This window comes from Bacillus rossius, chromosome 5, assembly GCF_032445375.1.
Source record: "Bacillus rossius redtenbacheri isolate Brsri chromosome 5, Brsri_v3, whole genome shotgun sequence".
Lineage (NCBI taxonomy): Eukaryota > Metazoa > Arthropoda > Insecta > Phasmatodea > Bacillidae > Bacillus > Bacillus rossius.
Genome location: NC_086333.1, coordinates 30,763,772 through 30,777,010, shown reverse-complemented (window position 1 = coordinate 30,777,010; position 13,239 = coordinate 30,763,772). Strand labels below are relative to the sequence as shown.

At 43.3% G+C, this 13,239-nt stretch overlaps 1 protein-coding gene across 13 annotated transcripts in view; it reads right to left on the bottom strand.

Moving 5' to 3' along the window:
* LOC134531686 (MAP kinase-activating death domain protein) overlaps positions 1 to 13,239 on the bottom strand; it is a 268,039-nt gene that overhangs the window by 59,714 nt on the left and 195,086 nt on the right. For all 13 annotated transcript variants that reach the window (XR_010075065.1, XR_010075066.1, XM_063367486.1 and 10 more), the window contains 2 exons: positions 3,717 to 3,933; positions 154 to 426 (listed from right to left, as the gene is read on the bottom strand). Coding sequence is in view for 11 of the 13 variants with exons in the window: in XM_063367486.1 (XP_063223556.1) it covers positions 154 to 426; positions 3,717 to 3,933 (490 nt within the window). In the remaining 2 variants the exon portion in view is untranslated. The remainder of the gene's footprint in view (positions 1 to 153; positions 427 to 3,716; positions 3,934 to 13,239) is intronic.

Here is a 13,239-nt window from a genome sequence, read left to right as displayed (position 1 = left end):
TATTTACACATTATTTTATATTTTTTATTAGGCTTTGTGGCGTGTTGAGAGGCGAGAGACCAGGGTTTCCGAGGAAGGAATCGTCCTGGCTTGCTGACAGGCGGCAGACCAGGGTATATCGTCCGGCAGTGACCGGAGAGGCCGTGCGGTCACCTTCTTGGTGTAGTACTTGTGCAGCTGGGTCTGGCCACCGTTCCTGCGCCAGAGGCACAGCACCCGGTTCCTGGGGCTGTAGGTCATGTTGACGAGGCGCTCGAACCACCAGCGCTCGACGATGGTGCCGTTGACGGAGCGCAGCACCAGCCCGTCCTCCCGCACCTCCAGGAACAGCAGGTCTCCCGAGGGATCCACCCCCGCGTGCACCGTGAAGCTCTGCCGGTGCATCTGCCTCGACCCCAGCGGCTTCAGGTCTATGTCGTTGCCGTGCTGCCGAAACAAACCATACCATCGGGGGTTTTAGTCTTCATCAGGATCGCAAGAGACGGTGAGAGGTGGTGACGCACGAGATCCGAGCAAGGGAGTATCCGGCTTCAAATGGCACTTTTCTGGATTTAATCATTTCATGGTGTCGGCGATAACAGTTGTAATCTTATGAGAAATCCTATGATTTGTAGTTTTAATGACTTCTCATTGGTTACATTCAAAGTGTTCAAAAAAAAAAAACAACTAATGTCTTAAAATATTTTTATGAAATTATTTATTTATTTTTTGTATATATATATTTTTTTACTTTGAAACAGAGCTTTTTAATAACGAGTTATTTTTTCTAGTCATGTTGTAACATGAATGTTTGTTTTTTTCTCTCTCTTATTATAGTTAATTGTGGTAGAAGGTAATACATACATACAAAAAAAAATGTGAGCAAGCCTTTCAGTTCTCTCAAGTGATGTGTAAACATCCAACCTCAGTAAATAGCAAATCCAAATATTTTAACGCTGCAAATAAACTTATAACACAAAACTCAGAGGCAAAATTAAAAGTAGAATTTTTTTAAACAAAGCTGAGCAAGATAAATATAACAATCAATAAAATATTCAATTTTCAAGTACATACCATAGTTTAGAAACACGAATCATACAGCTAATATCGGCACCCACCACTAGAATTCTTCTTTGCCTGAGTCTTAAACGTTGTGTGCCACCATCATGCACAGACAACTGCACTGCTCTGATCTAAGGCTTGAAAAAATACTAAACCCACACTTTGGACCTGATTTTTGATCAATTTTACTAAAGTACTGCCCAGCTTGGTAAAATTCACTAAAAAATTAATACTATAAAGTTTCCACACACGTTAGAAGTTATACCTATAAAGCATTACTAAAATATTAATCTGAAACATTGTAAAACATTTGTAACACTAAATATAAGTTTATATATTTGTTTTACATAAATGACTGAAATCAGTCAGTCTATAAATATTTCCTACAAACAAACCTTAACATTATTAAGCTGATTAAAATTTATTATTACATAATATTCTTTATTTATGTTATTAAAAAATAGGAAAAAAATATCTCAGTGAGAGATTTGAACTAGATCCCTTGAGGTTAACAATTGTGCACTATACCGCTGTGCTGCAAAGCCAGTTGAGAATATACAAGGAGAATGTACAATAATCATTGAAATACCAGTTTTCATAGGCATTTAAAAACTTGAGATTACTTTTTACTATGACTATTTTAGTTTATCAAATATATTACAGGGTAGTTTCACTATCAAAAAGTTTAATTTGGCACACCAATATGTTTAGTATGTACCCTAATGTTTACGAAAGTGACTATAAACGGGTTCATGTTGCTAAATGAGGGTCCACCATCTTTGTGTCACATTTCCAAAATATTGCTTTCCATTTCATTTTCACAAAATTACTCCTATAAAATGTTATATACCGAGAGCTGAGATGTTTACACATCAAAAAGGCAGGGACTGACGTGTATTTTGTCACACGAGCCAAGTTTTTTCGAGGTCCTTAACTTTTTTAGTTGTATCTGAGAGACTACAGCATTAAAAACAGTAAAACCATCAACATATTATAGCATTATGTTCTTAAATAAAACATAAACATAATAAAACCTGACTACTATTACAGTAATAACAATTATCAACAAATTATCAACATCCTTCTTGATGTGATAAAAGGCATTTCATTTATGGCACAGCAAATATTTTTATAGTGAATTTAATAGGATTTGAATATATTGTATAAAGAAATAGCAAATACTGAATAATTTACTATTTAAGAATTTAAATTTTATAATCACCTGTCCCCTCTGAATATGTCATTATTTGAAACAAGCAGGTAAAATATTAAATTTTTTTCCAATAAACGAACTTACCTTTTTTTCTTTTCATCAGAGTTTGAGAGTATCACACTCACAACAGAGTAAAAAACTAACAGTAACTAACATTATTTACTAAAATTTATTTGCTTTTATTTTCAAAACTGTTTGATGTAAACTTCTGTCATTACACTGTGTTTGCAAACATAGCATATACACCCAATGACCCAATTAATTACACCACAACTTTTAAAATATGTTTTTTCAAGGAGATCTCGGCAAAACAAAAACCCATAATTTTTTGGAAGTGTCCAACCCAAGCAACACAAACACTACATCCCTAAGGATACATTTAAACATAAGTTTAGTTTATAAAATAAAAGAAGATGGATTTGAGCTCATCTTCTGATTTATAGTTTAATACTACTTTCTTATGCATCTAGTGTCTATTGCATTGGTGATGACAGGAAAATTAAAATAAGTAGGTACATATAACTTAACCAACGGTGGTTAGTGCTTATTCCTTATGTTACTAAGTTGTGTGTGGTTGTTCACAACGAAAAACCAGTTCAGTCAGAATCTTCATTTTATAGATTCTCACTGTTCCCCAGAATCTGGCTATTTGATATTGGTTGACATGTTGGTTGTAGCCGCGTCGAAGCCGAAGGGTTCACCGACGTTTCAGTTCACATTGCGGTAACCATAGTAAGGGTACAGTCCCCTGCAATGTCAACGTAAACATCTGTGAACCCTTCACCTACGAAGCAGCCAAGCAACCTCTGACAATGGCTGCAAAAGCCCGAGATACTTGTTTATTTTATCATTTCGGTTTTACGTATCATCGAAAACTAGTTCAATGGAGATGGACAAACCCCATGCAAGTCAGGATAACTGAGTAAGGAATTTGTCACATTCTAGTGCGGAACCACAGAAAATTTAAACCAGGATGGATGGATCTGGATTCTTCCAAATTTGAGTTCACCATTGTGGTATCAAGGTATTAAGAGGAATGCCTAGTCAGGGGTGTACTTGTGTTAGTGAGGCAGGATGATAAGTGCAATACTCGCCGGTGCTTCTAGCGTGGTATCTCCTCTAGGCACAAGGCTGTGGACTACTGGCCTGCAGTCTTCTCGTCATGCAAAAGAGCAACTATGAGATATGAGTGGGAACCGTCACATTACATGACAGATAAAGGAAGATAAAGGCATTATACATTCCTTAAAGTGCTTTTAAAAACCTCTACTGGGAGTTTTGTGCCTACAAATTATTCTGAAAACACCTATTTTCACTCTTCTAAAAATAAAGTTTAAAAACCAAATGCGGAAACAGAATTACTCATCCCCCGCCCTCGGTGTATTCTTGAATGCTTTATCCACGAGGATTACCCGGCTCGGGAAGACTGGGAAGACTGGGAAGAAGTCGGGAGGGGCCTCACCAGGTTGTTGATCTGGTCCAGCAGCTCGTTCACCTCCTGGCTGTGCACCAGGCCGATGTGGCTCTTGCCCAGCAGCCGCCGCACCTTGCGCTTCAGCTCCAGCTTGTTGACGTTCACCATGACCATGATGGCGACCAGGTTGTACAGCATGGTGGAGAGCAGGCGGTCCTCGTCGTGCTCCAGCCGCTTGCGCTCCGTGTCGCTCAGCAGGCTGTACCTGCGCAGCCCGTGCACGGCCCCGCTACAGCCCCTTGCTCTTCCAACAGCAGCGTGTGTTTGCTGTACGCAGGCTGTACCTGCGCAGCCCGTGCCCGGCCCCGCTACAGCCCCCTGCTATTCCAACAGCAGCGTGTGTTTGCTGTACGCGGGCTGTACCTGCGCAGCCCGTGCCCGGCCCCGCTACAGCCCCCTGCTCTTCCAACAGCAGCGTGTGTCTGCTGTACGCGGGCTGTACCTGCGCAGCCCGTGCCCGGCCCCGCTACAGCCCCCTGCTATTCCAACAGCAGCGTGTGTCTGCTGTACGCAGGCTGTACCTGCGCAGCCCGTGCCCGGCCCCGCTACAGCCCCCTGCTATTCCAACTGCAGCGTGTGTCTGCTGTACGCTGGCTGTACCTGCGCAGCCCGTGCCCGGCCCCGCTACAGCCCCCTGCTATTCCAACAGCAGCGTGTGTCTGCTGTACGCGGGCTGTACCTGCGCAGCCCGTGCCCGGCCCCGCTACAGCCCCCTGCTATTCCAACAGCAGCGTGTGTCTGCTGTACGCAGGCTGTACCTGTGCAGCCCGTGCCCGGCCCCGCTACAGCCCCCTGCTGTTCCAACAGCAGCGTGTGTCTGCTGTACGCAGGCTGTACCTGCGCAGCCCGTGCCCGGCCCCGCTACAGCCCCCTGCTGTTCCAACAGCAGCGTGTGTCTGCTGTACGCAGGCTGTACCTGCGCAGCCCGTGCCCGGCCCCGCTACAGTGCCCTGCTATTCCAACAGCAGCGTGTGTCTGCTGTACGCAGGCTGTACCTGCGCAGTCCGTGCCCGGCCCCGCTACAGCCCCCTGCTGTTCCAACAGCAGCGTGTGTCTGCTGTACGCAGGCTGTACCTGCGCAGCCCGTGCCCGGCCCCGCTACAGCCCCCTGCTATTCCAACAGCAGCGTGTGTCTGCTGTACGCAGGCTGTACCTGCGCAGCCCGTGCCCGGCCCCGCTACAGCCCCCTGCTATTCCAACAGCAGCGTGTGTCTGCTGTACGCAGGCTGTACCTGCGCAGCCCGTGCCCGGCCCCGCTACAGCCCCCTGCTATTCCAACAGCAGCGTGTGTCTGCTGTACGCAGGCTGTACCTGCGCAGCCCGTGCCCGGCCCCTCTACAGCCCCCTGCTGTTCCAACAGCAGCGTGTGTCTGCTGTACGCAGGCTGTACCTGCGCAGCCCGTGCCCGGCCCCGCTACAGCCCCCTGCTATTCCAACAGCAGCGTGTGTCTGCTGTACGCAGGCTGTACCTGCGCAGCCCGTGCCCGGCCCCGCTACAGCCCCCTGCTATTCCAACAGCAGCGTGTGTCTGCTGTACGCAGGCTGTACCTGCGCAGCCCGTGCCCGGCCCCTCTACAGCCCCCTGCTGTTCCAACAGCAGCGTGTGTCTGCTGTACGCAGGCTGTACCTGCGCAGCCCGTGCCCGGCCCCGCTACAGCCCCCTGCTATTCCAACAGCAGCGTGTGTCTGCTGTACGCAGGCTGTACCTGCGCAGCCCGTGCCCGGCCCCGCTACAGCCCCCTGCTATTCCAACAGCAGCGTGTGTCTGCTGTACGCAGGCTGTACCTGCGCAGCCCGTGCCCGGCCCCTCTACAGCCCCCTGCTGTTCCAACAGCAGCGTGTGTCTGCTGTACGCAGGCTGTACCTGCGCAGCCCGTGCCCGGCCCCGCTACAGCCCCCTGCTATTCCAACAGCAGCGTGTGTCTGCTGTACGCAGGCTGTACCTGCGCAGCCCGTGCCCGGCCCCGCTACAGCCCCCTGCTGTTCCAACAGTAGCATGTGTTTGCTGTACGCAGGCTGTACCTGCGCTGTCCGTGCCCGGCCCCGCTACAGCCCCCTGCTGTTCCAACAGCAGCGTGTGTCTGCTGTACGCAGGCTGTACCTGCGCAGCCCGTGCCCGGCCCCGCTAAAGCCCCCTGCTGTTCCAACAGCATCGTGTGTTTGCTGTACGCAGGCTGTACCTGCGCAGCCCGTGCCCGGCCCCGCTACAGCCCCCTGCTATTCCAACAGCAGCGTGTGTCTGCTGTACGCAGGCTGTACCTGCGCAGCCCGTGCCCGGCCCCGCTACAGCCCCCTGCTATTCCAACAGCAGCGTGTGTCTGCTGTACGCAGGCTGTACCTGCGCAGCCCGTGCCCGGCCCCTCTACAGCCCCCTGCTGTTCCAACAGCAGCGTGTGTCTGCTGTACGCAGGCTGTACCTGCGCAGCCCGTGCCCGGCCCCGCTACAGCCCCCTGCTATTCCAACAGCAGCGTGTGTCTGCTGTACGCAGGCTGTACCTGCGCAGCCCGTGCCCGGCCCCGCTACAGCCCCCTGCTGTTCCAACAGTAGCATGTGTTTGCTGTACGCAGGCTGTACCTGCGCTGTCCGTGCCCGGCCCCGCTACAGCCCCCTGCTGTTCCAACAGCAGCGTGTGTCTGCTGTACGCAGGCTGTACCTGCGCAGCCCGTGCCCGGCCCCGCTACAGTGCCCTGCTATTCCAACAGCAGCGTGTGTCTGCTGTACGCAGGCTGTACCTGCGCAGTCCGTGCCCGGCCCCGCTACAGCCCCCTGCTGTTCCAACAGCAGCGTGTGTCTGCTGTACGCAGGCTGTACCTGCGCAGCCCGTGCCCGGCCCCGCTACAGCCCCCTGCTATTCCAACAGCAGCGTGTGTCTGCTGTACGCAGGCTGTACCTGCGCAGCCCGTGCCCGGCCCCGCTACAGCCCCCTGCTATTCCAACAGCAGCGTGTGTCTGCTGTACGCAGGCTGTACCTGCGTAGCCCGTGATCGGCCCCGCTACAGCCCCCTGCTATTCCAACAGCAGCGTGTGTCTGCTGTACGCAGGCTGTACCTGCGCAGCCCGTGCCCGGCCCCTCTACAGCCCCCTGCTGTTCCAACAGCAGCGTGTGTCTGCTGTACGCAGGCTGTACCTGCGCAGCCCGTGCCCGGCCCCGCTACAGCCCCCTGCTATTCCAACAGCAGCGTGTGTCTGCTGTACGCAGGCTGTACCTGCGCAGCCCGTGCCCGGCCCCGCTACAGCCCCCTGCTATTCCAACAGCAGCGTGTGTCTGCTGTACGCAGGCTGTACCTGCGCAGCCCGTGCCCGGCCCCTCTACAGCCCCCTGCTGTTCCAACAGCAGCGTGTGTCTGCTGTACGCAGGCTGTACCTGCGCAGCCCGTGCCTGGCCCCGCTACAGCCCCCTGCTATTCCAACAGCAGCGTGTGTCTGCTGTACGCAGGCTGTACCTGCGCAGCCCGTGCCCGGCCCCGCTACAGCCCCCTGCTGTTCCAACAGTAGCATGTGTTTGCTGTACGCAGGCTGTACCTGCGCTGTCCTTGCCCGGCCCCGCTACAGCCCCCTGCTGTTCCAACAGCAGCGTGTGTCTGCTGTACGCAGGCTGTACCTGCGCAGCCCGTGCCCGGCCCCGCTAAAGCCCCCTGCTGTTCCAACAGCATCGTGTGTTTGCTTTATGCAACCTAACACCAGCTTCTAGGTGAATTTCCGAAGAAGAACTACCTATTGTAGCCGTTACCATGGTGCGACTTACAGAAAATTTTTAGTTAGTTTTTTGGTTTCCTGGTCCCCTATATATAACATTTATAACATTTATAACATTTATAAGGACATGATAACAGTGGTTATTTTTTACACAAATCACTTCCAAACTGATACATAAAATCTAGTGATGGAAAATCTCGATTCATCTCGTTAATGGGCAAAATCCGATTAAGAAGTAGAAAAGTGCAAGGAATTTTGAAAAACAGAAAAATTGTTATAAATTCCATAGTATATTGAATATTGCTTCCGTTTGTATTATTATAACTTTTAGGGTCAATATCAAACATTTTTGTTTAAATATTTTTTTGATGCAACCAACTTCAACTGGAAGGGGTGGAGAAAACAAGGGTTGAAAGACAAAAAAAAAATCCATAACTTGTTCAGTAGGTATACTATCAAATCTATTACAATTTATTGTAATTCTAAAACTTTTAGCTTTGAAAATTTTTGATGAAAGAAACTATTACAGTAAAAACATGGGTTGAAATAAAAATATTAATACTTCCTATCAAATTCATTCAAAAATATTTTAAATCATTGTAGTATTATTTAAACTTTGGTCGAAAGCTAATTTTTGTATGACCTTTCATTAGTGCAAGGAATTAAAAATAGTATTTGGTCAAAAAATTCATAACTATGTACAGTAAGTCCTCTATTTACGTCGTACCGATTTACGTCGTTTCGGATTAACGTCGCTAATGTTTGAGTACTCATGTTTCAATTTAAGTTGTCGCCGATTCACAATAACGTCGTTTACAATGACCGTAAATCTTTATTTTAACCAAAACACCGTATATAATTCGTTTATAATTCTTTGTTTCCTTCGGTAGTTAATTTATGCTATGTAGCGTAAGCTACACGTTCACCGCCTTATCTTATCATACATCATGAGGGACGCTTCCTGCTCTCCGCTGCTCTCCGCGCGGTGATGCAATACTACCAGCCCCCCCGCTCGGCCACCCACGTATCTCGCACGTAGAAGTGTTATCTACTTCCCGCAACGACACAGCATTTTCTCCTACCCCTTTTCGTCCAACTCCTTGGCACTTCCGTCGCTATAATATCATTGAGTTGGCCGGAGTTTTAAACGAGCCGTTGTTAACTTTATCGTGATTAAATGCGTTTTTAGTAGGCCTACAGTATCAGCTCACTGCAATTTATGATTTTTTATTCATAAGATGTCTTCCAAACGACTATATATCTGTTTTTATATTTCAATCAATAAAGGTAATAAAGCAGCTGGTTAAATAAACATTCTATAAAGCTGAGAAGTACTAGTTGGACTTGTTTCCCACGCTGTCGGTTGTAATTTGCTGATAAAATTGCCCGTTGTCACGTCTGTGTGCCAGCGCTTCCGGCCAACCTTGGGCCGTGGCCGGCCGGTGGCATGAAACATGGCTCATTTTGCGTCGTTTCTATTTACGTCGCGGTTTTCAGGAACGTAACCCCGACGTAAACCGAGGACTTACTGTACCTTAGTCGGCATATAAAATTCGGTCTAAGCTAATAAATGCTGGTAATGAGTTAAAAAAATTCAAAACATTTTTGCTGCATGGAATATAAGAAAATGTTTCATCAATCATTTTGGAATATTGTACAACATAAATGGGATGTTATGTACATTGAGTTCTTAAATTGTTCCCGACATTTATAGAAGTTTCCAGAATGTTTTCATAAGAAATAGGTACTTCGAAATCTACATATGCCTGTAGGTTTTGCCAAAAGCCTATTTATATTATGTTAGTTATTATGGTTCTCAGCATGTTCAAATGAAAGCCACTCAACATCCCACTATTTGCCATTCATGTTGAACCAGAGAAGTTATAACATCAAAAAAACTGAAGTCCAGCAAATCTGCACATCTGACTGGGACTTAACCACAGAAAGGATATTTCCCCACAGGAGGATGATTTTCAATAGAATGTGTATTTCCCACAGAATGGGGATTTACAGTGCAATCTGGGATTTCCACAGAATAGGAATTACTAATTAATATTTTTAATTTAAGAGGAGTATTTAGCTTGGTATAATTTACAAATTATTCAGATAATTTAAACAATACAATCTTGATTAGTATACAATTTTTTGTTCTTATAAATCACAAGAAAAATTAATGAGAAAATTTTTTGTGATTATTAGTGTGGACATAGACCCTTCATTTAAAAAATTCAGATAATCTATTTAAAAATACATTCATTAAAAACATGTGGTTTAAACCAATGTGGTTTAAATCAGCTAACCCTGGCTGTATGTGAATGGGAGAGTCGTGAATCATAATAAATTACTGCTCTAGGAAAAATGTACACTTCTAATAATGCATCTGTAAACGTATTGTCAAAGTTTGTTTTTATGCATATTGGAATTAAATAATTAATATATTAACGACTATTGTGGTTCCTATACTTGAAGCGCTAAATAATGGCTCTGGTCCATCCAGTGGCCTGACAAAGATAAGGTCCTAGGTAATTTTAGATTTGGAGTCTAAATTTACCGAATTTACATTAGTTCTGATACGTTGGTACAACTTTACATTTCGTAATAATCAAAATATTAATCCTCAAGTGTTTGAACTCTCCTTTTAATGTTAATATGTGGTAGTATGTGGAAAATGCAGTGGGATGCACATTAGTTATTATTTACTGTTGATAATGTGTCTTATAGTTATTTATCTTGTATTATTTTCAGGCCTGTGCGAATATTCAAATTTTCGAAAGAAATAGTTTATTATTTGTATTCGATTAGATTTTGAATACTAACACTTCGAAAAAAAAGGATTATTCAGTCATTTACGAATATGGCTGTGATTTATTTTCACATAGAGAAAAATATAAACAGATAAGTTTAAAAAATTGTTTAGATCAACATTATATTCAACTATAGATTAAAACTGCTCACTGTACATTCTTTTTAAACCCACCCTCTTGAAGTTTCTTCACACAAACTGAGGTTGCCTTACATAATCACTTTGCACTGTTTATTAATTTTTTTTTGTAGATTCTATTTTAATAACCATGAAAAATAATTATTTATATTTTCATTTCAAATATAAGAAAATTTACCAATAGTAATTGTAGCTGACTCAACCTAACCAACCTTACACTTTAGTATTATTTATCTAATTTCCCAGAAGCCACTACACTATACATTTATTTTTTTCTTTCAATATGTATTTGCTATATGTGAAAAAAAAATTATTAGTGGTATACTCATTCTGTTTGAATTCAATATTTATATTCAAGAATAATTTGATATCTGTATGTGTATTTGATTCAAATTAAAAAAACATATTCGCACCGGCCTAATTATTTGAAAACTAGGCTGGCTCTATGCAGAAATCTTTTCCGTTTACAGTAATGTTACAAACCCCTAAAGATGATTTATTGATATAATTAATAGCAGCAATGGTAAATACACAGGAGAAGCAGAAGATTCGCAAGTCCTTGAGAAAGAACATCACTGACATCTGACGGCAAAAAATTTAATCAAGCCACAACTTTTAACATCAAACTGCCCAACTGTAGTAGAATTACCTCCAACTGGCAATGGAAGAAAGTGTTTTGCTGGCAGCATATGAAGGCTGTAGCTGCTCTTTTCCACAAGATATACAGAGTGAGTCTGAATCAGATAGACCAACTCCAGCTTCAGGTTCATTACGAAAAATAAGATGAAAACATAAATACAACTTATGATCAACTTATGGTAGAAGGCCAGCATTCAATGAAGTCTGTTGCTCTGTTCAAGAGACAAATTGATGTTTTCAAATTTTGGATGCCTTCAAGGAAATGTTATATTGTGTGTAGAGTATTCCACTAGAAAGCCACCATATTGGTAAAAATTTCGTTTTTTTTTTTTATATTATGTTTTGTGTGTGTGAGTTTCTATGAAAACATACTCTCTATTTAAATACCTATCAAAATATTAATAAATATATATTTTGTACCTAACTGGTTTTTTCAATTGTTATAAGCTGTAATGATGATGATAAACAGAATTTTATTTGCAGAAAAATTTACATGTGAACAATTAAAACGTCTTTAAAATCCAGCTTTATCAAGAGCAAGACTCTGTCAGATTAGCAATTTTGCCAGAGTATAGAACGTCAATATAGTTTTAACCAGGATACTAAAAATATTAATATACAGTACAATGGTATTAAAGCAAGTTGTAATAGTGCTGCATAGAAAGAAAAAATACAGACCAGTGATGAAATGCAACCCTCTATAAAACAGAAGCAACTGTACTGAAATGAAAACCGAAAGAAACAATAAACTCTGAGCTAACTAAAAACGCCAGCAGTGCAGTAATGCGACGTCATAGCCAAGATCAACAATCGAAAAAATATAAACGAGAGCAAGTTGATTGGTGATTGATTAACAGAACGGGCCGGACACAGGCAGATTAAAGACCTTTCACTGTACATAAATTGAAATATTTTAATTTGTCATAATTTAAACTGACATGTAGATTATATTTTAAAAATGTATCAAGTTAACAAAAAAAATTACATTATAAACTATTTAACAGAAGTAGCTAGGCTTTTTAAGTTAAACTTCTCTGCTGAGGGGGCTACAATTTTCAGCGTTACGAAAATTCTGATCAAATGAGGGGAATAGTTCTGTACGTTTAGGGAAACCATTTGAGTAGGAGAGTGCTTCAGCGGTGACGCCACTCCAACGTATACACTAGCGGTCAAATGGGAAGATGGCATAGGGGGTGGAATAGATACGTAGCGTACCATGCTAGATATTAGTGGTAACAGGAGAGGTAGAAATGACGCAGAAGTGATGCTATGAAATTCTCGTAACACTACTTGTGTTTGTCTACTCCTCAGTTTTCGTAATGGCTAACAATTGACGCTACCATATTTCTTTTATATTATTTAAAATATCTACAATTTATCTATTTATGTGGAAAAGAGTTATTGATTCGTGCAATTAACTTTATAAGAATCATTAATTTTTCTATTAAGAATGTGATTGGAAATGTAAAAAATATGTATGGACTTAAGAGGTTAGCTTCACAAGTGTACACTGTGTTCTAAAATGTCAAAAGGACTAATAGACTTGTGAGATAGACTTTATAAGTATAATTTATGTTCAATTGGAGTGTTTTTTTGTTCTTTCATTTTATTCAGCTGGAGATCGTGATTTAACATCATGTCTAAAAATAATAAAAAAGGCAGAAGCAGATAACAGGTATTATCAAAGGCAATGTGGGAATAAACCGTCAAAAGAGGTGTCAAAAGTGCCAGTGATCGAACGTGAGAGTACAGGATGTGGAAAACTGCATTTTTTTTATTGGAGATCATAATTACGCTCTCTTGTTCAATTAAAATATACTAATAATATACCACTATCTACACCTAATAAACAAGAAGTTTCACTTCATTTGTGCATGAAACACCATGCACACATTTTTTTTTAATTAAAAAAAAAACATTTACATCAATGTAACTTTTATTAACGTAGTGTGTTACTTGTTTGAACCTAGTGACAGAGGTCATTAATACACAAGCAAGTTACGGATGAAAGCATGACATGACACAGATGCTCAGCCACCGACCCACAGGGAGGATCAACTTGTGGCTCCCCCTGTATGTACTCGGTACGCAAGAGCCCCTCTTCTAGACGAAGACCACTGCCTAAGTTTGAAAGGTAAATTTTGATGAGGTGCTAAACAGCCTAGGACTGCAAAGTAAAGCTCGGAACTGCAGATCACTACCTCACACACACAGCTCCAAGAGCTGTATGCTAG